Source organism: Physella acuta, unplaced genomic scaffold (assembly GCF_028476545.2).
Source record: "Physella acuta isolate Inbredline_101_S28 unplaced genomic scaffold, ASM2847654v3 ptg000694l, whole genome shotgun sequence".
Taxonomy (NCBI): domain Eukaryota; kingdom Metazoa; phylum Mollusca; class Gastropoda; family Physidae; genus Physella; species Physella acuta.
The window spans coordinates 248,716-276,460 of record NW_026732213.1 but is presented as its reverse complement, the minus strand read 5'-3'; the positions used below and the strand labels follow the sequence as shown (position 1 = coordinate 276,460).

Here is a 27,745-nt window from a genome sequence, read left to right as displayed (position 1 = left end):
AATCTTTGTTTTAGTAGGATGTGTATTTTTCTTATTAGTTCTTTTAATCAGATGTTTTTACTGTCTCGTGTACGGACTATAAAGGAAGTATTGTATGTAGTCCCTGAGTCGGAAAAAAAACTTTGTCCGTATGTCTGTGTGTGTCTATGTGTCTATGCGTGTATCTGTGAACACGATAACCTGATTACCGTTTCAGTTATGTTGACGAAATTTATATAAAGGTATTATGTCAAAATTATAAACGGAAGTGGTACTTACCCTACTAACGTTTCTCAAATGCCGCTTAATTGAGTACCCTTTATGTTAGGTGAACGAAATTTTAACTAGGTACATGAAATTTCAATTAAAAGTAAACGATTTCACTTTTGAATTACTTTCAATTTTTGATGGACCTCGGGAATGCGGAAGTGGTACTTTACTCTATTTCTGGTTTCTAAAATACAGATAACTCAAGTACCGTTTCAGTTCGGTGGACAGAATTCCATACACAAGTATAAGATCGTATATATTGGTTTCTCTCTAATTCTCAGTGAAAATGGAAGTAGTAATTTTTTTCGATATTTCAGATATCTCAAAAAATATCATCTCTCTACCGGACCAATTTCTTTTAAACTTTTCTTTTTAAACTTTTGACGAAGACTATATGACAAGCAGACATAAAATGTGAGTTAATTAGATGTTTAATTAACTTTTTCAAAATTAGCAATGTTTCTATTATAAAATACTAATTTTCATTGTGTTTATTGGGGCATTATATTATACCTTTGTTTGAATTCAAGAAGCGACCCATGATTTTATTTTTAGCTATTTAAGTAGTAGTCAAGTATTATCTTAATTCTTCCATTTGCAATTACAAATGCGTTTTTAAATAAGAATATTTTCCTGAATTTTATCAATTTCCTTAAAGAGTTTTTGTGTGTGTATATTTGGCATTCTAAACATAGCATAATTAACATTGCTAATTTCAATTTGCTAAATATTGATATTTATAACAGAACTTCCCTATCAGACGTGGATAAGTTGACTTCCCACAAATTGTGTAACACACATGGCTAAATTCACTCCAGCCAGTATAGTGTAACAAACATTGAAGAGTGAACTCGAGTTGTAAAGTTTGTTCAATCAACCCCATCCCTGTCTATTGTGTCAACACAACTGGGTCCCTAATGCAGCTAGCGGACCGATGTGGACAAATACCCAACCAGCCGTTGTCGGTTTCAAACACGTATTCAACAGCACTTAATTTGACGTCAGTTCTCGAATAACAGGAGCTCAGTCATAGAAGCATTCCAATGTTACCGCTCATGAGTAGAATCCATTTGTATCTATGGCAACGTTTTTAGTTTCACCAGCTCTAAGTCAGACATGTTGACAGACTAGAAGCTAGACTACATGTGGGCTAATGATCGACAGACTAGAAACTAGACTAAATGTGGGCTAATGATCGACAGACTAGAAGCTAGACTACATGTGGGCTAATGATCGACAGACTAGAAACTAGACTACATGTGGGCTAATGATCGACAGACTAGAAGCTAGACTACATGTGAGCTAATGATCGACAGACTAGAAACTAGACTACATGTGGGCTAATGATCGACAGACTAGAAACTAGACTACATGTGGGCTAATGATCGACAGACTAGAAACTAGACTACATGTGGGCTAATGATCGACAGACTAGAAACTAGACTACATGTGGGCTAATGATCGACAGACTAGAAACTAGACTACATGTGGGCTAATGATCGACAGACTAGAAACTAGACTACATGTGGGCTAATGATCGACAGACTAGAAACTAGACTACATGTGGGCTAATGATCGACAGACTAGAAACTAGACTACATGTGGGCTAATGATCGACAGACTAGAAACTAGACTACATGTGGGCTAATGATCGACAGACTAGAAACTAGACTACATGTGGGCTAATGATCGACAGACTAGAAGCTAGACTACATGTGGGCTAATGATTGACAGACTAGAAGCTAGACTACATGTGGGCTAATGATCGACAGACTAGAAACTAGACTACATGTGGGCTAATGATCGACAGACTAGAAACTAGACTACATGTGGGCTAATGATCGACAGACTAGAAACTAGACTACATGTGGGCTAATGATCGACAGACTAGAAACTAGACTACATGTGGGCTAATGATCGACAAACTAGAAGCTAGACTACATGTGGGCTTATGATCGGCATTATACGGAAACAAACCAAATATTTACATGACACTGTAGGACCATGTTTTACAGGTACGGCAGCTACGAGACCGTGAAGCGTCTAGCCGGGGTGGTCAGTGACATCAATGTGCAGAATTACGACAGCAAGAGCGCTTTCTTCTGTGCTTGCGAGATAGGGAACAGGGAAACCATCTCAGCTCTGATTAGCTGCGGAGCTAACGTAAAGGATGCGTAAGCTTTACTAGTCATTTTTAAATACAATTTGCGTGATATATATATATATATATATATATATATATATATATATATATATATATATGAAGGAGTGTATGTCTGTGTGCTTGTCTTTCTTTAATTTTAATGCATTGCAACACCTTTCATCCATTTGCCATAAATGTTTGGGAAGTTGACGAGAAATTAAAAGAAAAAAATGTCTGCTATTAAAAAAAAATTCTGATGATTTAAAAAAATGTTTTTTTGCTAATAAACACATTTTCGGAGATGCGGCGCCACAGTGTTAGTTATATTGCAGTTTTGCGCCCAGAGTTCTGTAGCGGCCACCTTAAAACCTAGTATCCGTTGATTTTGGGCTTTCTGCTCATTTGATCAGGGATACTAGTTGATTCAGAGGTCAACCTGCCCCTACTTTCTTTTTAAAAACGCCATACACTATGTATAAGGTGAGCTACTATAACGGATGACTAAACCAGGCGCGTCCATCGGCGCACAGCGGTTGTGTAACCCGGTGCGCCTCTGGCTTTCCGACCAGCATTAAGGCGCCTAAATTCTTTTTTTAAGAATCTTTACATCAATCTTGTGGGAAAATATGTTTTTAGAACAAGGCTCTTTACCAGCTGTAAATAGGTCTCAGAGTAAAGTTGTATGATCTGGCTATATCATCTCGATAGGTCTCAGGGTAAAGTTGTATGATCTGGCTATATCATCTCGATAGGTCTCAGGGTAAAGTTGTATGATCTGGCTATATTATCTCGATGGGTCTCAGAGTAAAGTTGTATGATCTGGCTATATCATCTCGATAGGTCTCAGAGTAAAGTTGTATGATCTGGCTATATCATCTCGATAGGTCTCAGGGTAAAGTTGGATGATCTGGCTATATCATCTCGATAGGTCTCAGGGTAAAGTTGTATGATCTGGCTATATCATCTCGATAGGTCTCAGAGTAAAGTTGTATGATCTGGCTATATCATCTCGATAGGTCTCAGGGTAAAGTTGTATGATCTGGCTATATCATCTCGATAGGTCTCAGGGTAAAGTTGTATGATCTGGCTATATCATCTCGATAGGTCTCAGGGTAAAGTTGTATGATCTGGCTATATCATCTCGATAGGTCTCAGGGTAAAGTTGTATGATCTGGCTATATCATCTCGATAGGTCTCAGAGTAAAGTTGTATGATCTGGCTATATCATCTCGATAGGTCTCAGGGTAAAGTTGTATGATCTGGCTATATCATCTCGATAGGTCTCAGGGTAAAGTTGTATGATCTGGCTATATCATCTCGATAGGTCTCAGGGTAAAGTTGTATGATCTGGCTATATCATCTCGATAGGTCTCAGGGTAAAGTTGTATGATCTGGCTATATCATTTCGATAGGTCTCAGGGTAAAGTTGTATGATCTGGCTATATCATCTCGATAGGTCTCAGGGTAAAGTTGTATGATCTGGCTATATCATCTCGATAGGTCTCAGGGTAAAGTTGTATGATCTGGCTATATCATCTCGATAGGTCTCAGGGTAAAGTTGTATGATCTGGCTATATCATCTCGATAGGTCTCAGGGTAAAGTTGTATGATCTGGCTATATCATCTCGATAGGTCTCAGAGTAAAGTTGTATGATCTGGTTATATCATCTCGATAGGTCTCAGGGTAAAGTTGTATGATCTGGCTATATCATCTCGATAGGTCTCAGGGTAAAGTTGTATGATGTGGCTATATCATCTCGATAGGTCTCAGGGTAAAGTTGTATGATCTGGCTATATTATCTCGATAGGTCTCAGAGTAAAGTTGTATGATCTGGCTATATCATCTCGATAGGTCTCAGGGTAAAGTTGTATGATCTGGCTATATCATCTCGATAGGTCTCAGGGTAAAGTTGGATGATCTGGCTATATCATCTCGATAGGTCTCAGGGTAAAGTTGTATGATCTGGCTATATCATCTCGATAGGTCTCAGAGTAAAGTTGTATGATCTGGCTATATCATCTCGATAGGTCTCAGGGTAAAGTTGTATGATCTGGCTATATCATCTCGATAGGTCTCAGGGTAAAGTTGTATGATCTGGCTATATCATCTCGATAGGTCTCAGGGTAAAGTTGTATGATCTGGCTATATCATCTCGATAGGTCTCAGGGTAAAGTTGTATGATCTGGCTATATCATCTCGATAGGTCTCAGGGTAAAGTTGTATGATCTGGCTATATCATCTCGATAGGTCTCAGGGTAAAGTTGTATGATCTGGCTATATCATCTCGATAGGTCTCAGGGTAAAGTTGTATGTTCTGGCTATATCATCTCGATAGGTCTCAGAGTAAAGTTGTATGATCTGGCTATATCATCTCGATAGGTCTCAGGGTAAAGTTGTATGATCTGGCTATATCATCTCGATAGGTCTCAGGGTAAAGTTGTATGATCTGGATATATCATCTCGATAGGTCTCAGGGTAAAGTTGTATGATCTGGCTATATCATCTCGATAGGTCTCAGGGTAAAGTTGTATGATCTGGATATATCATCTCGATAGGTCTCAGAGTAAAGTTGTATGATCTGGATATATCATCTCGATAGACTCGCAGTAAATTTATACCCACGCCATGCTTCCACAACGGTACAACTTGCTATGGGGAGTAGTATACTGTTACTTGTTGAATCAAGGGAGCTCCGCCCCCCCCCCCCCCCACCCCGAAGAAAGTCTACCACCCCCCCCCCCCGAACAAAATGAAATTTATATAGAAAATATATACTTTTAACAGTGTCCGTCCCCCCGAAAAAAGTCTACCACCCCACCGAAAATTTCTAGTGCCCCCTTGGAGAAAAAAGTCTGGAAGAAACACTGTCCATGGGCTTCATGAACTTTTATTTCCTATTTGGTCGATCCATAGGCTTCATGAACTTTTATTTCCTATTTGGTCGACCCACGGGCTCCGGGTTCTGTAAATCCCTACTTTACCGTTTCTTTGTCTTGTCTTTCCAGAGACATCCAGTTCAGGGATACCATGATTGTTGCCGCTATGGGAGGGTTTACCGATATCGTTCGTGACCTCATTGAACTGGGGGTTCAAGTCAATAGCAGGGACATGGAGAAAGTAAGTCAACTTTAAAGAGAGTTAGCAGAGGAAAAACATGGAGAAAGTAAGTCAACTTTAAAGAGAGTTAGCGGAGGAAAAACATGGAGAAAGTAAGTCAACTTTAAAGAGAGTTAGCAGAGGAAAACAAAGTTTTATACAACAAATAATCTCACAGTTTTAACTTTTAAATATTTGAGCACACATTTAAGTACCCTGCATCTAAGCCAGTTATTTAACTACAGAACACGCCTTTGCATCTAAGCCAGTTATTTAACTACAGAACACGCCTCTACATCTTGCCTGTGACAACGGCCACGCCTCTACAGTCAAGGTCCTGTTGGAGCACCAGGCTAGCGTGACAGCCGTCAACATCCACGGCAAGAGCCCCCTACACGTGGCTGTTGATAAAAAGAAGACTGAGATTGCAGTTCTGATGATGGAGCACGCTAGGTCAGCAGAGTTTCTTCCAGGCATCTCCCCCCCCCCCCGTAGAAAGTCTACCCCCCCCCCACCCCCCCCCCCCCCACCCCCCGAACGAAATGGAATTTGTATAGAAAATTACACTTTTAAAAAATTCCGTCCCAGGGAAATTTTAGTCCGACCCCCGAAAATTTCGAGACCCCCCCCCCCCTCGCGGAGAAAAAAATTCTGGAAGAAACACTGAAACACTAGGTCAGTCAGCTGGTCAGTGAAAGAGTGCACAAAATGGTGGTCAACTTTTGGAATTGTCTGTACACAGTAAGAAAGTACATGGACATCATAATGTGTGGAATTGTGTGTACACAGTAAGAAAGTACATGGACATCATAATGTGTGGAATTGTGTGTACACAGTAAGAAAGTACATGGACATAATGTGTGGAATTGTCTGTACACAGTAAGAAAGTACATGGACATCATAATGTGTGAAATTGTCTGTACACAGTAAGAAAGTACATGGACATCATAATGTGTGGAATTGTCTGTACACAGGTAGAAAGTACATGGACATCATAATGTGTGGAATTGTGTCTGTACACAGTAAGAAAGTACATGGACATCATAATGTGTGGAATTGTGTGTACACAGTAAGAAAGTACATGGACATCATAATGTGTGGAATTGTGTGTACACAGTAAGAAAGTACATGGACATAATGTGTGGAATTGTCTGTACACAGTAAGAAAGTACATGGACATCATAATGTGTGAAATTGTCTGTACACAGTAAGAAAGTACATGGACATCATAATGTTGGAATTGGCTGTACACAGTTAGAAAGTAAATGGACATCATAATGTGTGAAATTGTCTGTACACAGTAAGAAAGTACATGGACATCATAATGTGTGGAATTGTCTGTACACAGTAAGAAAGTACATGGACATAATGTGTGGAATTGTCTGTACACAGTAAGAAAGTACATGGACATCATAATGTGTGAAATTGTCTGTACACAGTTAGAAAGTACATGGACATCATAATGTGTGGAATTGTCTTTACACAGTAAGAAAGTACATGGACATCATAATGTGTGAAATTGTCTGTACACAGTAAGAAAGTACATGGACATCATAATGTGTGAAATTGTCTGTACACAGTAAGAAAGTACATGGACATCATAATGTGTGGAATTGTCTGTACACAGGTAGAAAGTACATGGACATCATAATGTGTGGAATTGTGTCTGTACACAGTAAGAAAGTACATGGACATCATAATGTGTGGAATTGTGTGTACACAGTAAGAAAGTACATGGACATCATAATGTGTGGAATTGTGTGTACACAGTAAGAAAGTACATGGACATAATGTGTGGAATTGTCTGTACACAGTAAGAAAGTACATGGACATCATAATGTGTGAAATTGTCTGTACACAGTAAGAAAGTACATGGACATCATAATGTTGGAATTGGCTGTACACAGTTAGAAAGTAAATGGACATCATAATGTGTGAAATTGTCTGTACACAGTAAGAAAGTACATGGACATCATAATGTGTGGAATTGTCTGTACACAGTAAGAAAGTACATGGACATAATGTGTGGAATTGTCTGTACACAGTAAGAAAGTACATGGACATCATAATGTGTGAAATTGTCTGTACACAGTTAGAAAGTACATGGACATCATAATGTGTGGAATTGTCTTTACACAGTAAGAAAGTACATGGACATCATAATGTGTGAAATTGTCTGTACACAGTAAGAAAGTACATGGACATCATAATGTGTGAAATTGTCTGTACACAGTAAGAAAGTACATGGACATCATAATGTGTGGAATTGTCTGTACACAGTTAGAAAGTACATGGACATCATAATGTGTGGGCCAGTACGGCTGACACTTTGACTCTCTATTAGGACAAGTGTAAATATTTGGTTTCTACTTCACGGAGAAGTGAAATGCTAGAAATTATTTTCTACTTGTGGTCTAGATGTCAGACAGCAGTGGTAGGGGAGGGGGAGGGTATTCGGAATTTTTAGTGGCGAGAGAGAGAGATGTGAGGAAAAGGGGGAGGGGGGTGTCCAGAAAGTCACAACTTTAAAACGGAATAGTTGCAGTGATTTCAATATTTTTAGGTAAACATTTATCTTTATTACCCCTTTACGCTGGTGCCCATGACAGAAAAAAACTTGTAAAGCTTACGTCCCCTTTACGTTAGTTCCACATTTAACCACAACTGAGCTGGTTTCCAATGAAGGAGTAAAAAATGGAAAATAAATATCACTTTTAAAACAATTTTAAGGAAAAAGACTTTTATTATATTCACAAATCACAAACAAATCACAAATGAAAAAAAAGCAGCAAAAGTAAAAAAATAAATAAATGTAGTTTAGACGCCCTCTTATGGAGAATATATTCCCCTACAGACCGAGTTCAATAAAAGATTCACGTTCTATAACATAAGACCTATGTTCGATTATCGACACTGAGCGCCCAGGCTTTTATTTTTTGTCACACCATCATAATTGCATACTTTTGTAAGGTTACGCCAAACTTTATTTAGTTATTTTTTAGTGCATTTTTGCATTTTTGATTTGTTTATTATTTGTGAATAAATGTGAAACAAAAGCCTTTTCCATTCTATTTTTATTCTTCTCCCCATGGACGTCTAATTTAACGCCAAGTTGTTGTTTTATAATTTAAAATAGGAAAATATTTTATTTGGCCCATGTCAACAATATTTGTCGGGTTCCTCAAGACCCTGAATACACTATCATTCAGAACTTGTAGAAATGTACCAATCGCGAAACGTTTTTGTCTTGCTTGTAAATGTCGTGTAAATGTTGCGGTCCAATGTTTAAATTATGGATGTGCAGATTTGTGCACTTAATATAATGAAGAGGAAAGTCTCATGAATTCAACTAACCTTCGCGGAACATATGAAAGTCAAGCGCATCCTTTGTTTGACATTTCAATGTCTTTTAAAACAGAGCAATATGTCCAATATATTATTTGATGTCATGACCGATTATATTTCTAAAGAACCACATTAAAGCAGCGCTCAATATTCAAACTTAACATTATGTGATGTTTTATCCCTCACCTAACGTTTTGTATGTGATGATTTACCCCTCACTTAACGTTTTGCATATGATGTTTTATCCCTCACGTTTTGTATGTGATGTTTTACCCCTCACGTTTTGTATGTGATGTTTTACCCCTCACTTAACGTTTTGTATGTGATGTTTTACCCCTCACTTAACGTTTTGTATGTGATGTTTTACCCCTCACTTAATGTATTGTATGTGATGTTTTACCCCTCACTTAATGTTTTGTATGTGATGTTTTACCCCTCACTTAATGTTTTATATGTGATGTTTTATCCCTCACTTAATGTTTTGTGTGTGATGTTTTATCCCTCACTTAATGTTTTGTATGTGATGTTTTAACTCTCACTTAACGTTTTGTATGTGATGTTTTATCCCTCACTTAATGTTTTATATGTGATGTTTTACCCCTCACGTTTTGTATGTGATGTTTTATCCCTCACTTAATGTTTTGTATGTGATGTTTTATCCCTCACTTAATGTTTTGTATGTGATGTTTTATCCCTCACTTAATGTTTTGTATGTGATATTCTCCCCACAGCTGGGAGGGGAGCCTGTCTGTGAGGGACGGAGATGGGTTTACGTGTATGGACAAGATGATCGCCAACACACCCGAGGCTGTCAAGGTAAACTTCATTATAAAACAGTCGTTATGACGTCGTTCTAATGCTGGCTAAAGTTTCAAATAGTCTAAGTTGTTTCGGGCTTGTTTAAAAGGCACAATTAAAATGTGAACAGATAGTTTTAGAAACATAATTTTAAATCTGCACAAACTGTTTTAAAATTAATTTTTAAACGTGAACAGATAGTTTTAAAATCAAAATTTTACATCGGTACAGATTTTTTTTAAAACTATTTTAATGTGGACAGATAGTTTTAGGAAAACAATTTTAATTTGATCAGATTGTTTTAGAAAGAATTTTAAATATGTAGAGAGTGTTTTAAAAATAAGTCTATGTGAACAGATTGTTCTAGACAAGTGCGTGAAAAGGTCAAAGCATGACCCAACAGAAGAGAATTACACTGTAAGTCTCACGTACAAATATCTTGCTATGAACTTATTTAATACAATTTTAAGTTCTCCTATTTGTCAATTTTTCCTTCAAGTGTTGTCTACAGATTGTTAATGAAACTTTCAGATTGAGTTTAACTACCGCTACATTGACCCTGGACCTAGAGATCCCATGTCCAGAAAAAACAACTATAACGCCATTTTAGTAAGGTGTTTTTGTTATGATTTTTGTAAGGAATTTAAAATGATTTTTGTAAGAAATTATTTATGAAGATATTAAAAACGCCGCTTTGTTTCATAAATACAAGAAATAAAATGCACGCGTACAATTTTTTCTAGAAAATGTTGGCTCATGAGAGGGAGGAGCTGTTGTCACATTTGCTTTGTCAGAGTCTGTTGGCCTACAAATGGTAACTACGTGTTCACTAACTGATAGTTCACGATTTATTCAGAATATGTTGGCCTACAAATGGTAACTACGTGTTCACTAACTGATAGCTCACGATTTATTCAGAATATGTTGGCCTACAAATGGTAACTACGTGTTGACTAACTGATAGCTCACGATTTATTCAGAATATGTTGGCCTACAAATGGTAACTACGTGTTCACTAACTGATAGTTCACGATTTATTCAGAATCTGTTGGCCTACAAATGGTAACTACGTGTTCACTAACTGATAGCTCACGATTTATTCAGAATATGTTGGCCTACAAATGGTAACTACGTGTTCACTAACTGATAGCTCACGATTTATTCAGAATATGTTGGCCTACAAATGGTAACTACGTGTTCACTAACTGATAGTTCACGATTTATTCAGAATATGTTGGCCTACAAATGGTAACTACGTGTTCACTAACTGATAGCTCACGATTTATTCAGAATATGTTGGCCTACAAATGGTAACTACGTGTTGACTAACTGATAGCTCACGATTTATTCAGAATATGTTGGCCTACAAATGGTAACTACGTGTTGACTAACTGATAGCTCACGATTTATTCAGAATATGTTGGCCTACAAATGGTAACTACGTGTTCACTAACTGATAGCTCACGATTTATTCAGAATATGTTGGCCTACAAATGGTAACTACGTGTTCACTAACTGATAGCTCACGATTTATTCAGAATCTGTTGGCCTACAAATGGTAACTACGTGTTCACTAACTGATAGCTCACGATTTATTCAACATTGGCTTATCATATTAATTCAGAAGACAGAGTTAAAACACTGTGTTGATTCAATTTATTTGATACGAACTTTTCACTTGTAACTCTGTTATAAACTGCCCATGACACGAACTTTTCCCAGGGGAGGCACTTGAAACTTCCATGGGGGTGGGGAGGGGGCACTGGTTAAAGGATATATATATATATATATATATATATATATATATATATATATATATATGTATATGTATATGTATATATAATATAATATAATATAATATAATATAATATAATATAATATAATATAATATAATATAATATAATATAATATAATATAATATAATATAATATAATATAATATAATATAATATAATATAATATAATATAATATAATATAATATAATATAATATAATATAATATAATATAATATAATATAATATAATATAATATAATATAATATAATATAATATAATATAATATAATATAATATAATATAATATAATATAATATAATATAATATAATATAATATAATATAATATAATATAATATAATATAATATAATATAATATAATATAATATAATATAATATAATATAATATAATATAATATAATATAATATAATATAATATAATATAATATAATATAATATAATATAATATAATATAATATAATATAATATAATATAATATAATATAATATAATATAATATAATATAATATAATATAATATAATATAATATAATATAATATAATATAATATAATATAATATAATATAATATAATATAATATAATATAATATAATATAATATAATATAATATAATATAATATAATATAATATAATATAATATAATATAATATAATATAATATAATATAATATAATATAATATAATATAATATAATATAATATAATATAATATTAATATAATATAATATAATATAATATAATATAATATAATATATATGATATGATATGATATGATATGATATGATATGATATGATATGATATGATATGATATGATATGATATGATATGATATGATATGATATGATATGATATGATATGATATGATATGATATGATATGATATGATATGATATGATATGATATGATATGATATGATATGATATGATATGATATGATATGATATGATATGATATGATATGATATGATATGATATGATATGATATGATATGATATGATATGATATGATATGATATGATATGATATGATATGATATGATATGATATGATATGATATGATATGATATGATATGATATGATATGATATGATATGATATGATATGATATGATATGATATGATATGATATGATATGATATGATATGAATGATATGATATGATATGATATGATATGATATGATATGATATGATATGATATGATATGATATGATATGATATGATATGATATGATATGATATGATATGATATGATATGATATGATATGATATGATATGATATGATATGATATGATATGATATGATATGATATGATATGATATGATATGATATGATATGATATGATATGATATGATATGATATGATATGATATGATATGATATGATATGATATGATATGATATGATATGATATGATATGATATGATATGATATGATATGATATGATATGATATGATATGATATGATATGATATGATATGATATGATATGATATGATATGATATGATATGATATGATATGATATGATATGATATGATATGATATGATATGATATGATATGATATGATATGATATGATATGATATGATATGATATGATATGATATGATATGATATGATATGATATGATATGATATGATAGGATATGATATGATATGATATGATATGATATGATATGATATGATATGATATGATATGATATGATATGATATGATATGATATGATATGATATGATATGATATGATATGATATGATATGATATGATATGATATGATATGATATGATATGATATGATATGATATGATATGATATGATATGATATGATATGATATGATATGATATGATATGATATGATATGATATGATATGATATGATATGATATGATATGATATGATATGATATGATATGATATGATATGATATGATATGATATGATATGATATGATATGATATGATATGATATGATATGATATGATATGATATGATATGATATGATATGATATGATATGATATGATATGATATGATATGATATGATATGATATGATATGATATGATATGATATGATATGATATGATATGATATGATATGATATGATATGATATGATGATATGATATGATATGATATGATATGATATGATATGATATGATATGATATGATATGATATGATATGATATGATATGATATGATATGATATGATATGATATGATATGATATGATATGATATGATATGATATGATATGATATGATATGATATGATATGATATGATATGATATGATATGATATGATATGATATGATATGATATGATATGATATGATATGATATGATATGATATGATATGATATGATATGATATGATATGATATGATATGATATGATATGATATGATATGATATGATATGATATGATATGATATGATATGATATGATATGATATGATATGATGATATGATATGATATGATATGATATGATATGATATGATATGATATGATATGATATGATATGATATGATATGATATGATATGATATGATATGATATGATATGATATGATATGATATGATATGATATGATATGAATATAATATAATATAATATAATATAATATAATATAATATAATATAATATAATATAATATAATATAATATAATATAATATAATATAATATAATATAATATAATATAATATAATATAATATAATATAATATAATATAATATAATATAATATAATATAATATAATATAATATAATATAATATAATATAATATAATATAATATAATATAATATAATATAATATAATATAATATAATATAATATAAATTGTGTATTTTAAGTTTGTCATGGGGAAGAGAGACGCTGGAAGTACTCTGGGGGCTGGGGGATGCTTAGAGTGATATCTGAAAGAAACTGAGTTTTTCCACCTTCGTGTTGAGTTATCTATATATATATAATTTTCTTCTTGGAGACGCTAGAAAACAAGCCGTCCTTAACGACCTTCTGATAGTGTTTTGAAGCAAACATTTTCAGTGGCAGCATTGGGACTGTCGAATTCACAAATTATGAATCACTGAAAAGTAGAAAAATAAAACAACTAAATAGCGGCGTATGATATGCCGCGGGTCGGCTCGTATAATTGAATTGAAATGTTTGACCGCTCTCATGATGTCACCATGATGTTACCATGATGTCACCATGATGTTACCATGATGTCTCCAGGCGATGTTTTGGGAGATTTACTTTCGCCGTGGACATCTCCATACAGACTGGGTTCGCTTTGTTGCTGACCATTTTTTACGTGGTCATGATCAAACCGAACCAGGAGGATTATACCTGCAGCTGGACTAACGACACTAGCAACAACAGCAATGAGGAGGTGGGTTTGTCTTAAGTAGATTCACGTGACGTTTATGGTCATTGACTCGGTAAAGTTAACAAGTGATGAACACTGAAACGGCTAGCGACAAGGAACATAAATTGTAAGTATGACCTTACTTGAAACGCTCAAAACTAGTTCAGTCAATGTTATATATATATATGCACCATCTCATAGTATATGTATATGTTTCAGGCCTATCCACACGGCCCCCAGTACAGACACAGATTTATGTATGCTTTACAATATGCTATTTATGGCTTCCTTTTGGCCCTTTTCTTCAAGGAGATGAAAAATGCCATATCAGTGGTAAAGTTGTTTTTATTACATACAAAAAGGTTTGTCGTGTCTAGAGATTTTTGTTTTACCAAGACCTTCAATAGATATTTAGTATAGTATAGTATTCATCACTTATTTAGCAGGCCTATATGATACTGGTCTACATTGATATTATAACTTATTTACATCAGCCCTTGAATGTTTTATCTTGGTATGTTGAACACGAATTTAACCTCATGTTTTGTTATTAGCTCTCTTAAGTACATTAAGAGAGAACAAAACGAGAGAACTTCAATACTTACAGCAGATGGATCGCCTCACAAATCAAAATGCATAGATAAATACACAAACCTCACCCACACACACACGTCACACTCTGGTAGATACACAAACCTCACCCACACACGTCACACTCTGGTAGATACACAAACCTCACCCACGTCACACTCTGGTAGACACACAAACCTCACCCACACACGCCCCGCTCTGGTAGATTCACAAACCTCTCCACACACGTCACACTCTGGTAGATACACAAACCTCACCCACACACGACCCGCTCTGGTAGATACACAAACCTCACACACGCACGTCACACTCTGGTAATAACACAAACCTCACCCACGTCACACTCTGGTAGATAAACAAACCTCACCCACACACGCCCCGCTCTGGTAGATTCACAAACCTCACCCACGTCACGCTCCGGTAGATACACAAACCACGTCACGCTCTGGTAGATACACAAACCTCACCCACACACGTCACGCTCTGGTAGATACACAAACCTCACCCACGTCACACTCTGGTAGATAAACAAACCTCACCCACACACGCCCCGCTCTGGTAGATTCACAAACCTCACCCACGTCACGCTCTGGTAGATACACAAACCACGTCACGCTCTGGTAGATACACAAACCTCGTCACGCTCTGGTAGATACACAAACCTCACCCACACACATCACGCTCTGGTAGATACACAAACCTCGTCCACTCTGGTAGATACACAAACCACGTCACGCTCTGGTAGATACACAAACCTCGTCACGCTCTGGTAGATACACAAACCTCACCCACATACATCACGCTCTGGTAGATACACAAACCTCGTCCACTCTGGTAGATACACAAACCACGTCACGCTCTGGTAGATACACAAACCTCACCCACACACATCACGCTCTGGAAGATACACAAACCTCGTCCACTCTGGTAGATACACAAACCTCGTCCACTCTGGTAGATACACAAACCTCGTCCACTCTGGTAGATACACAAACCTCGTCACGCTCTGGTAGATACACAAACCTCACCCACACACGCCAACCTGGGGTTTAGATCATAATGAAAAACATTGCCTGGGTGTGACCAGCTTAAAAAAAATCTCCACTCATGTGACCAGCGACTTTGGTCCCTCTAGACCTAGATCTCAATGTTTCCTTCTGAGTCTAAACAAAACTAAAGTAACCAATTTCCGCGACTTTTATACCGAGTCCTACAGTTGCTTGGATAGTGGGAGATTGTTTATCTGATCCTTTTACAGGGCTGCAGGTACGTTTTATCTCCTCCTTTCTTCATGACCAATATTGCCGTTATACTTGTCGCGTTCAGCATTCTCCCACCGGGGTTTGAACCCTGCGATGCCCAGTGGAGATCGTTTGCCTATGCTACATTGATATTTCTTTTGAGGGAGACAATCATGATACAAAGGTAGTACTTGAAGTTGTTTTTGTGGTAACTCTAAATGGTGTACTTGGGTTGGTCAGTGGTGTGCATTTGTTATTGATAAGTCTGGTTTTTTTATTAATTGCTATATGAATATCACATATCTCAAAAATGAAAACATTACATTATATATATATATATATATATATATATATATATATATATATATATATATATATATATATATATATATATATATATATATATATATATATATATATCAATTGCTATATGAATATCTGTATCTCAAATAATTAAAACATTACATTCTATCTCTCTGTTTTTAGATTCGAGACTGTTGGTTTATACTTTACAATGTTCTTTGAAGTATTTAAAACGATGTTGAAGGTTAGTGAGAGATGTTTTTGTTTCACCTAAATCATTTCTCCACCTGTAGATCGAGTTTGAAGGAATCAGTCACCTAAAGGTATATGTTTAGTACACATCAATATTTAACCTTTATTTTCCAGATCTTTATTTTGATGCTGTTTTTCATCGTTGCCTGGACTGTCCCACTGTCAATAATGTTAAGACAAGTAGGTTTGATACTCTTTTTTTTCTGTAAGGGGGCCTAATCCCTTCTGTATTGTATGGTTATAATGGGGCCTAATCTTTGTTATACACTAATGGGGTCTACTTACTGTTATACAGGATTGCTATAATGGAAAGTACTATCTGTTATACAGGATGGTTATAATTGGAACTACTTACTGCTATACAGGATAGTTATAATGGAACCTAGTTACTGTTATACAGGATGGTAGATATGGGACCTAATTTCTGTTATACAGGATGGTTAAAATGGGGCCTAATTACTGTTATACAGGATGGTTATGATGGGGCCTAATTACTGTTATACAGGATGGTTATAATGGGGCCTAATTACTGTTATACAGGATGGTTATGATGGGGCCTAATTACTGTTATACAGGATGGTTATGATGGGACCTAATTACTGTTATACAGGATGGTTATGATGGGACCTAATTACTGTTATACAGGATGGTTATGATGGGGCCTAATTACTGTTATACAGGATGGTTATGATGGGGCCTAATTACTGTTATACAGGATGGTTATGATGGGACCTAATTACTGTTATACAGGATGGTTATGATGGGGCCTAATTACTGTTATACAGGATGGTTATGATGGGGCCTAATTACTGTTATACAGGATGGTTATGATGGGGCCTAATTACTGTTATACAGGATGGTTATTATGGGGCCTAATTACTGTTATAAAGGATGGTTATGATGGGACCTAATTACTGTTATACAGGATGGTTATGATGGGGCCTAATTACTGTTATACAGGATGGTTATGATGGGACCTAGTTACTGTTATACAGGATGGTTATGATGGGGCCTAATTACTGTTATACAGGATGGTTATGATGGGACCTAATTACTGTTATAAAGGATGGTTATAATGGGGCCTAATTACTGTTATACAGGATGGTTATGATGGGGCCTAATTACTGTTATACAGGATGGTTATGATGGGACCTAATTACTGTTATACAGGATGGTTATGATGGGACCTAATTACTGTTATACAGGATGGTTATGATGGGGCCTAATTACTGTTATACAGGATGGTTATGATGGGGCGTAATTACTGTTATACAGGATGGTTATGATGGGACCTAATTACTGTTATACAGGATGGTTATGATGGGGCCTAATTACTGTTATACAGGATGGTTATAATGGGGCCTAATTACTGTTATACAGGATGGTAATTATGGGACCTAATTACTGTTATACAGGATGGTTATGATGGGGCCTAATTACTGTTATACAGGATGGTTATGATGGGGCCTAATTACTGTTATACAGGATGGTTATAATGGGGCCTAATTACTGTTATACAGGATGGTAATTATGGGACCTAATTACTGTTATACAGGATGGTTATGATGGGGCCTAATTACTGTTATACAGGATGGTTATGATGGGGCCTAATTACTGTTATACAGGATGGTTATAATGGGGCCTAATTACTGTTATACAGGATGGTTATGATGGAGCCTAATTACTGTTATACAGGATGGTAATTATGGGACCTAATTACTGTTATACAGGATGGTTATGATGGGGCCTAATTACTGTTATACAGGATGGTTATGATGGGGCCTAATTACTGTTATACAGGATGGTTATGATGGGGCCTAATTACTGTTATACAGGATGGTTATGATGGGGCCTAATTACTGTTATACAGGATGGTTATGATGGGGCCTAATTACTGTTATACAGGATGGTTATGATGGGGCCTAATTACTGTTATACAGGATGGTTATAATGGGGCCTAATTACTGTTATACAGGATGGTTATGATGGAGCCTAATTACTGTTATACAGGATGGTAATTATGGGACCTAATTACTGTTATACAGGATGGTTATGATGGGGCCTAATTACTGTTATACAGGATGGTTATGATGGGGCCTAATTACTGTTATACAGGATGGTTATGATGGGGCCTAATTACTGTTATACAGGATGGTTATGATGGGGCCTAATTACTGTTATACAGGATGGTTATAATGGGGCCTAATTACTGTTATACAGGATGGTTATGATGGAGCCTAATTACTGTTATACAGGATGGTAATTATGGGACCTAATTACTGTTATACAGGATGGTTATGATGGGGCCTAATTACTGTTATACAGGATGGTTATGATGGGGCCTACGCGCTGTTGTCGACCCTGGCCATGACAGTTGGAGAACTCAATTTCAGGGATAATTTCATCAGGGGAGACAACACACCATTCACTTATGATCTCTATGGGTTGTTTCCCTTCTTCTGTATCCTTATGAATCTGTCTTTGATGAATCTGATGGTACGTTCTATTTAAAAATCTCGAATTCAATATGGCTCTAGATAAACAGCTAACTTTCACAGGCACACTTCCACCCAGCAACATACGGCACAAATAAGCTCAATCGATCATGTACACTCACGCTGCCTGGAAGACCATGAACTAATGTAAAGCCTCAATCCAATAAAAGAACACACACGCTAATGTAAAACCTCAATACAATAAAAGAACACACACGCTAATGTGAAAACTCAATACAATAAAAGAACACACACGCTAATGTAAAACCTCAATTCAATAAAAGAACACACACGCTAATGTAAAACCTCAATCCAATAAAAGAACACACACGCTAATGTAAACCATCAATCCAAGAAAAGAACACACACGCTAATGTAAAACCTCAATCCAATAAAAGAACACACACGCTAATGTAAAGCATGAATACAATAAAAGAACACACACGCTGATGTAAAGCCTAAAAAATAACCCTTTAATTAACCTTTAATTAACGTAAAGGCTAAATAGAATAGCAAAAAATGCCCCCCCCCCCCTGTCAAACACACCAATGTAACTTGTTTTATCCCAAAAAAGGTGGGTGTCGCTGTAGGTGATATCTCAAAGGTAGAGAAAAGAGCTTACCTAACTCGCCTACGTACCCAGGTTAGTGGTTGGTCCGTGTTCTGTAGCTACTTTAGTTGTATAAAGTGGGTTGGTCCGTGTTATGTAGCTACTTTAGTTGTATAAAGTGGGTTGATCCGTGTTCTGTCGCTACTTTAGTTGTATAAAGTGGGTTGGTCCGTGTTCTGTCGCTACTTTAGTTGTATAAAGTGGGTTGGTCCGTGTTCTGTCGCTACTTTAGTTGTATAAAGTGGGTTGGTCCGTGTTCTGTCGCTACTTTAGTTGTATAAAGTGGGTTGGTCCGTGTTCTGTCGCTACTTTAGTTGTATAAAGTGGGTTGGTCCGTGTTCTGTCGCTACTTTAGTTGTATAAAGTGGGTTGGTCCGTGTTCTGTCGCTACTTTAGTTGTATAAAGTGGGTTGGTCCGTGTTCTGTCGCTACTTTAGTTGTATAAAGTGGGTTGGTCCGTGTTCTGTCGCTACTTTAGTTGTATAAAGTGGGTTGGTCCGTGTTATGTAGCTACTTTAGTTGTATAAAGTGGGTTGGTCCGTGTTCTGTCGCTACTTTAGTTGTATAAAGTGGGTTGGTCCGTGTTCTGTCGCTACTTTAGTTGTATAAAGTGGGTTGGTCCGTGTTCTGTCGCTACTTTAGTTGTATAAAGTGGGTTGGTCCGTGTTATGTAGCTACTTTAGTTGTATAAAGTGGGTTGGTCCGTGTTCTGTCGCTACTTTAGTTGTATAAAGTGGGTTGGTCCGTGTTCTGTCGCTACTTTAGTTGTATATAGTGGGTTAGTCCGTGTTCTACTTTAGTTGTTTCTACTTTTTCATTTATATTGTCGTTCTTTTGTTTTTGCAGTATAAGCTTACAATAGAATCACTGCATGTCTCCCTTCCCCAATTCCCTTGTTCCAGGTGTCATAGATATCTGTTCCCCAATTCCCTTGTTCCAGGTGTCATAGATATCTGTTCCCCAATTTCCTTGTTCCAGGTGTCATAAATATCTGTTCCCTAATTCCCTTTTTCCAGGTGTCATAAATATATGTTCCCCAATTCCCATGTTCCAGGTGTCATAGATATCTGTTCCCCAATTCCCTTTTTCCAGGTGTCATAGATATATGTTCCCTAATTCCCTAGTTCAAGGTGTCATAGATATCTGTTCCCCAATTCCCTTGTTCCAGGTGTCATAGATATATGGTCCCCAATTCCCATGTTCCAGGTGTCATAGATATCTGTTCCCCAATTCCCTTTTTCCAGGTGTCATAGATATATGTTCTCTAATTCCCTAGTTCAAGGTGTCATAGATATCTGTTCCCCAATTCCCTTGTTCCAGGTGTCATAGAAATCTGTTCCCCAATTCCCATGTTCCAGGTGTCATAGATATCTGTTCCCCAAGTCCCTAGTTCCAGGTGTTATAGATATTTGTTCCCCAATTCCCTAGTTCAAGGTGTCATAGATATCTGTTCCCCAATTCCCATGTTCCAGGTGTCATAGATATTTATTCCCTAATTCCCTTGTTCCAGGTGTCATAGATATTTATTCCCCAATCCCATGTTCCAGGTGTCCTACCTACTTCACGCAGAGATCCTGCCAACAATGAGACTACGAGAATGGCTCCACAGCAGCAAACTTGTTGTACAACCTAACGCACGGCCTAGCACTAAATGGGACCGGGTACACTTTGTATATTTTAATTTCTTGTACATTCATCAGATCAGGTACACTTGGCTTACGTTATATTGTTGTACATTCATGAGATCAGGTACACTTGGCTTACGTTATATTGCTGTACATTCATCAGAACAGGGGACAAACTTTCAATTTGTTCTTTAACAATCATGTAAAACAAAGATTCCTATCAATATAAGTAAACGTTTCTTTAACAATCATGTAAAACAAAGATTCCTGTCAATATAAGTAAACGTTTCTTTAACAATTAGCTAAAACGAAGATTCCTATTAATATAAGTAAACGTTTCTTTAACAATCAGGTTAAGCGAAGATTTCTAAACGAGGAAAAAATATATTTCATAAAAAATAAAGTAAAAGAGAAGGAACTAGGGGAGACAAGAGTTGACATTCACAAAGAGATGGAGAACCAAAGGAAAAAGTGAGTATGGGAGGCAATTTATGCAAGTCTTTTTTTGAAACAGAGCCATGCGAAAGTTATTGAGGTTTTTTGTGCAGTTAATCAATAGTAGGTTTCTTGCATTTTCATGTATATACATAACTTAGTATTAATGTAGTATAACTGAAAGATTATACTAAACAATGTCCCCACAGAATTGACAACTTGACCGTCATGATGCAGTCAGCCATGGAGGTACTGACCAGGTTAAATCAAGTTGTACTCAATAGGCAGCTCTCCGACTAGTCGCTGAATGTAAAACATGAACACAATGTATTTGAACAGGATTTACTTGTAAAATATAAGAAAACATGAACACAATATATTTGAACATGATTTACTTGTTAACTATCAGAAAACATGAACACAATATATTTGAACATGATTTATTTGTTAAATATCAGAAAACATGAACACAATGTATTTGAACATGATTTACTTGTAAACTATAAGAAAGCATGAACACAATATATTTGAACATGATTTACTTGTTAACTATCAGAAAACATGAACACAATATATTTGAACATGATTTACTTGTTAACTATCAGAAAACATGAACACAATATATTTGAACATGATTTACTTGTTAACTATCAGAAAACATGAACACAATATATTTGAACATGATTTATTTGTTAAATATCAGAAAACATGAACACAATGTATTTGAACATGAATTACTTGTAAAATATCAGAAAACATGAACACAATGTATTTGAACATGATTTACTTGTAAAATATCAGAAAACAATGTATTTGAACATGATTTATTTGTTAACTATCAGAAAACATGAACACAATGTATTTGAACATGAATTACTTGTAAAATATCAGAAAACATGAGCGAAATGTATTTGAACATGATTTACTTGTAAAATATCAGAAAACAATGTATTTGAACATGATTTATTTGTTAACTATCAGAAAACATGAACAAAATGTATTTGAACATGAATTACTTGTAAAATATCAGAAAACATGAACACAATGTATTTGAACATGATTTATTTGTTAACTATCAGAAAACATGAACGAAATGTATTTGAACATGATTTACTTGTAAAATATCAGAAATCTTAAACAGCAACTTGAAAAGCAACAAACAGTGACCCCCCCCCCCCCCCAAACCGCTAACTACTTAGATACAATGTTTAAAAGTCACTGAAACGAATACATTATGAATGTTACTGATATATCACCACTACACATAAAACCCTTGAATGTATAACCAAAACCAGAACATTTAAAACGCTGTTTAACAGTGGCGGAACTAGAAAGATAAGGCCACCCGGAAACTTTTTAATATATAAATAAATAAATAAATATATTGGCCTACATATAATTTACTATACTGCCTCACTTAATTTTAGATTAATCTAGATGAATTATTTAATCCATTTCCAAATTTAGTAATGTAACCTATTTCATTGCAAAGTATATCACGACACAACAAATCACAAAAAAATCTGCGCATTTAAAATATTTCATTTCTCGTTTATACATTAAAACATATATAAAAAAAAATTTCAATACCGCATTTACACACGCATAAATTGCGAACAAATTTCGTATTTGGCAAGCCGGTCAAAAGTATTAAAACACAGAGCTTTGATATGTGTTATGGTTTCTTTTGTTTTTTACTTTTGAATACTTTTTTTTACTGCTGTGTTATTATTAAGTATACCCTGATTAAATAATAATCAAGACAAGAAATAGGTTTATAGGTTGCTTAGTACAAAATTATTAAAGCGAGCTTTTTGGGTCCCCTAATTAGGGTATTTAAAAAAGGGCGATAAGTCATGGAAGAAGTTTGAAGGTTTCCCTGTTTTTCACACTACAGCTCATGCAGTTTTTGGTCTATGAAACAGTTACTGGAGAACAATCACTACTGTAGTATCTCTTTTCTTTTGTTACAAAACAACAAGTCTATCAAGGTACACACAATTTATTTGTTTTTTTAGGCCCCTGAAACGGCCTGACCCCCCCCCACCCCCCCCCCCCACCCCCGTATTGTCTGGCGGTATGGCAGTTCCGCCCCTGCTGTGACAATCAATCGTTAAAATCAATTTTGTTGTAATCCTCCCCCCCTCTCTATGACATGCGAGCGCTCACACATATACACACGTAAAATCATACACACGCACACATATACATCTATAGGCATGCCCTTGGAGATATGGCGGAGAAGAAAAAATCAATTTGAAAGTACGATTTTGAGTTTTGCTTTGTTTTTGTTTTGTTTTTTTTTTAATTAAAAATAAACAACAACAATTATCCCACTTGTCTTAAATGATTGATGACTTAAAGCTCCGTACTTCAGCTTTCAATAAAATAATCAATACTTCACTTCGATTTTTTTTATTATCAGTCATGGTAGGAACGAGTTTTATACCAGTGACTTTTATTGAAAGTATGTGTTTCATTGTAAACAATCCAGCATTGAAAGTATGTGTTTCATTGTAAACAGTCCAGCATTAAAAGTATGTGTTTCATTGTAAACAGTCCAGCATTGAAAGTATGTGTTTCATTGTAAACAGTCCAGCATTGAAAGTATGTGTTTCATTGTAAACAGTCCAGCATTGAAAGTAGGTGTTTCATTGTAAACAGTCCAGCATTGAAAGTATGTGTTTCATTGTAAACAGTCCAGCATTAAAAGTATGTGTTTCATTGTAAACAGTCCAGCATTGAAAGTATGTGTTTCATTGTAAACAGTCCAGCATTGAAAGTATGTGTTTCATTGTAAACAGTCCAGCATTGAAAGTATGTGTTTCATTGTAAACAGTCCAGCATTGAAAGTATGTGTTTCATTGTAAACAGTCCAGCATTGAAAGTATGTGTTTCATTGTAAACAGTCCAGCACTGAAAGTATGTGTTTCATTGTAAACAGTCCAGCATTGAAAGTATGTGTTTCATTGTAAACAGTCCAGCATTTCACAGCAGATTCTCATCAGTCAGCCTGGTCAAGATACAGAAAGAAAAAAGTGCCATTCGAGCCTGATGGTGAGACATAGGCCTACTGGCCTACAAGAGAGATCTAGCCTGGGTGAGACATAGGCCTACTGCCCTACAAGAGAGTCAGACCCAGCCTGGGTGAGACATAGGCCTACTGTCCTACAAGATAGATCTAGCCTGGGTGAGACATAGGCCTACTGCCCTACAAGAGAGATCTAGCCTGGGTGAGACATAGGCCTACTGCCCTACAAGAGAGTCAGACTTAGCCTGGGTGTGACATAGGCCTACTGCCCTACAAGAGAGATCTATGCTGGGTGAGAAAGTCGTTCACGTTTAGCTTTGAAACAACTGGTGTCCGTGATGAGTACCTCGATGAAATCTTTGAAATGCGGTTAAAAGATTCATTGCATAAATATGTTATGTGGAGAACTCCCCCTCCCCTCACAACCTGTTTAATGTGTATATATTGTATAATCTCAAGGACATTTTGCTGCGGATCAACAATGAACTATGTATTAGTCCCCATACAGTATTAACCCCTCTTGGTATGCATAAGTTAATGTATCCGTGTGATGAGCGTGTAACGTGTTTGTTGCTCTGTGTAAAGCTAAACAAACTTTTCCACGTGCGAGCTGCACGAGACGAGAGAGGGCGAGGTTTGGGATGGACTAGTGCTGGGCCCAGTCTAATGTTCACTTCGGCAGAACGGAGAAAAATTGTCAGCGTATAGCGACATCGATGGGAGACAAGCCAGGAGACAAAAGCCGACCTCATACAAACGGCGTGCTGCGCAGTCAAGCGACCTATTTAGGAGCACGCGCTCAGGTAGTTTGATCGGTCCAACTCACCTGGCTTTGTGCGCACACTGGGATAACTGGCAGGGTGTGGTTTCATGGGACGACAGCAGCTTGATTTCTTCTGTCACAAACACACGCTAGAGAAACACATGGTTTTATAACGAGCGGGCAACTAACAGAGGATGAGTAACTTTCTTTAAGGTAAGTGCTTTTTTTTTTATTTCAGCGTGTGTTTTTCTCTTTGTGTCTCATCAGCATTAAACCATTGGATTGTTTTTAAAATGATATCGCGTTTTTCGTGTATCGGCATTTTTTTATAATCAGTCGCACAGAGTTTCACAATAATAATTTTCTAATCACCGTTCTAATTTCCCCACTCTTCAAATTTCCCCACCGTTTAAATTCAATTGTTAAAATTACCAGTCACCCAAAAACTCACTCACACACTAGATCTACATCCCTAAAGAGATGGCTCGCTATATTCTACGCGATATCCCCCCCCCCCCTAAAACTCCGCCTTAGAAAGTACTAGGGGACTATGCTTAACCTGTTGTCAGGTTGTCTTCTCCTGTCATCGATCTAGTGCTGGTTGGTCTAGGCGTTTTGTGACACAGTGTTAAAGATAGATGAGAAATAGGTAATTGGTTAAGGGATATGAGACGATGTATGTGTAGTGGTGCAGGGATATGAGACGATGTATGTGGTGCAGGGATATGAGACGATGTATGTGTAGTGGTGCAGGGATATGAGACGATGTATGTGGTGCAGGGATATGAGACGATGTATGTGTAGTGGTGCAGGGATATGAGACGATGTATGTGGTGCAGGGATATGAGACGATGTATGTGTAGTGGTGCAGGGATATGAGACGATGTATGTGTAGTGGTGCAGGGATATGAGACGATGTATGTGTAGTGGTGCAGGGATATGAGACGATGTATGTGGTGCAGGAATATGAGACGATGTATGTGTAGTGGTGCAGGGATATGAGACGATGTATGTGGTGCAGGGATATGAGACGATGTATGTGTAGTGGTGCAGGGATATGAGACGATGTATGTGTAGTGGTGCAGGGATATGAGACGATGTATGTGTAGTGGTGCAGGGATATGAGACGATGTATGTGGTGCAGGAATATGAGACGATGTATGTGGTGCAGGGATATGAGACGATGTATGTGTAGTGGTGCAGGGATATGAGACGATGTATGTGTAGTGGTGCAGGGATATGAGACGATGTATGTGGTGCAGGAATATGAGACGATGTATGTGTAGTGGTGCAGGGATATGAGACGATGTATGTGGTGCAGGGATATGAGACGATGTATGTGTAGTGGTGCAGGGATATGAGACGATGTATGTGTAGTGGTGCAGGGATATGAGACGATGTATGTGTAGTGGTGCAGGGATATGAGACGATGTATGTGGTGCAGGAATATGAGACGATGTATGTGGTGCAGGGATATGAGACGATGTATGTGTAGTGGTGCAGGGATATGAGACGATGTATGTGTAGTGGTGCAGGGATATGAGACGATGTATGTGTAGTGGTGCAGGGATATGAGACGATGTATGTGGCGCAGGGATATGAGACGATGTATGTGTAGTGGTGCAGGGATATGAGACGATGTATGTGT

The 27,745-nt window shown here is 35.7% G+C and overlaps 2 protein-coding genes across 10 annotated transcripts in view; both read left to right on the top strand.

Annotated features, from left to right (window-relative positions):
* Positions 1 to 22,682, top strand: part of LOC131949410 (transient receptor potential cation channel subfamily A member 1) — a 36,402-nt gene extending 13,720 nt beyond the window's left edge. The window contains exons 6-22 of the mRNA XM_059311297.1: positions 2,265 to 2,423; positions 5,399 to 5,510; positions 5,773 to 5,942; positions 9,566 to 9,650; positions 9,990 to 10,049; positions 10,164 to 10,241; positions 10,376 to 10,446; positions 14,619 to 14,775; positions 14,971 to 15,084; positions 16,601 to 16,767; positions 17,070 to 17,130; positions 17,253 to 17,318; positions 19,464 to 19,634; positions 20,208 to 20,276; positions 21,791 to 21,904; positions 22,221 to 22,339; positions 22,513 to 22,682. Of these exons, the coding sequence (XP_059167280.1) occupies positions 2,265 to 2,423; positions 5,399 to 5,510; positions 5,773 to 5,942; positions 9,566 to 9,650; positions 9,990 to 10,049; positions 10,164 to 10,241; positions 10,376 to 10,446; positions 14,619 to 14,775; positions 14,971 to 15,084; positions 16,601 to 16,767; positions 17,070 to 17,130; positions 17,253 to 17,318; positions 19,464 to 19,634; positions 20,208 to 20,276; positions 21,791 to 21,904; positions 22,221 to 22,339; positions 22,513 to 22,603 (1,864 nt within the window). The 3' untranslated portion in view covers positions 22,604 to 22,682. The remainder of the gene's footprint in view (positions 1 to 2,264; positions 2,424 to 5,398; positions 5,511 to 5,772; positions 5,943 to 9,565; positions 9,651 to 9,989; positions 10,050 to 10,163; positions 10,242 to 10,375; positions 10,447 to 14,618; positions 14,776 to 14,970; positions 15,085 to 16,600; positions 16,768 to 17,069; positions 17,131 to 17,252; positions 17,319 to 19,463; positions 19,635 to 20,207; positions 20,277 to 21,790; positions 21,905 to 22,220; positions 22,340 to 22,512) is intronic.
* Positions 22,683 to 26,069: 3,387 nt separating this feature from the next.
* The window catches only part of LOC131949413 (cadherin-23), a 98,279-nt gene continuing 96,603 nt past the window's right edge, over positions 26,070 to 27,745 (top strand). For 7 of the 9 annotated variants that reach the window (XM_059311304.1, XM_059311302.1, XM_059311311.1 and 4 more), the window contains exon 1: positions 26,071 to 26,310. The gene's annotated coding sequence lies outside the window, so the exon portion shown is untranslated. Of the gene's footprint in view, positions 26,311 to 27,745 lie in introns of all 9 variants that reach the window. The other 2 variants (XM_059311303.1, XM_059311300.1) reach the window with 1 other exon arrangement.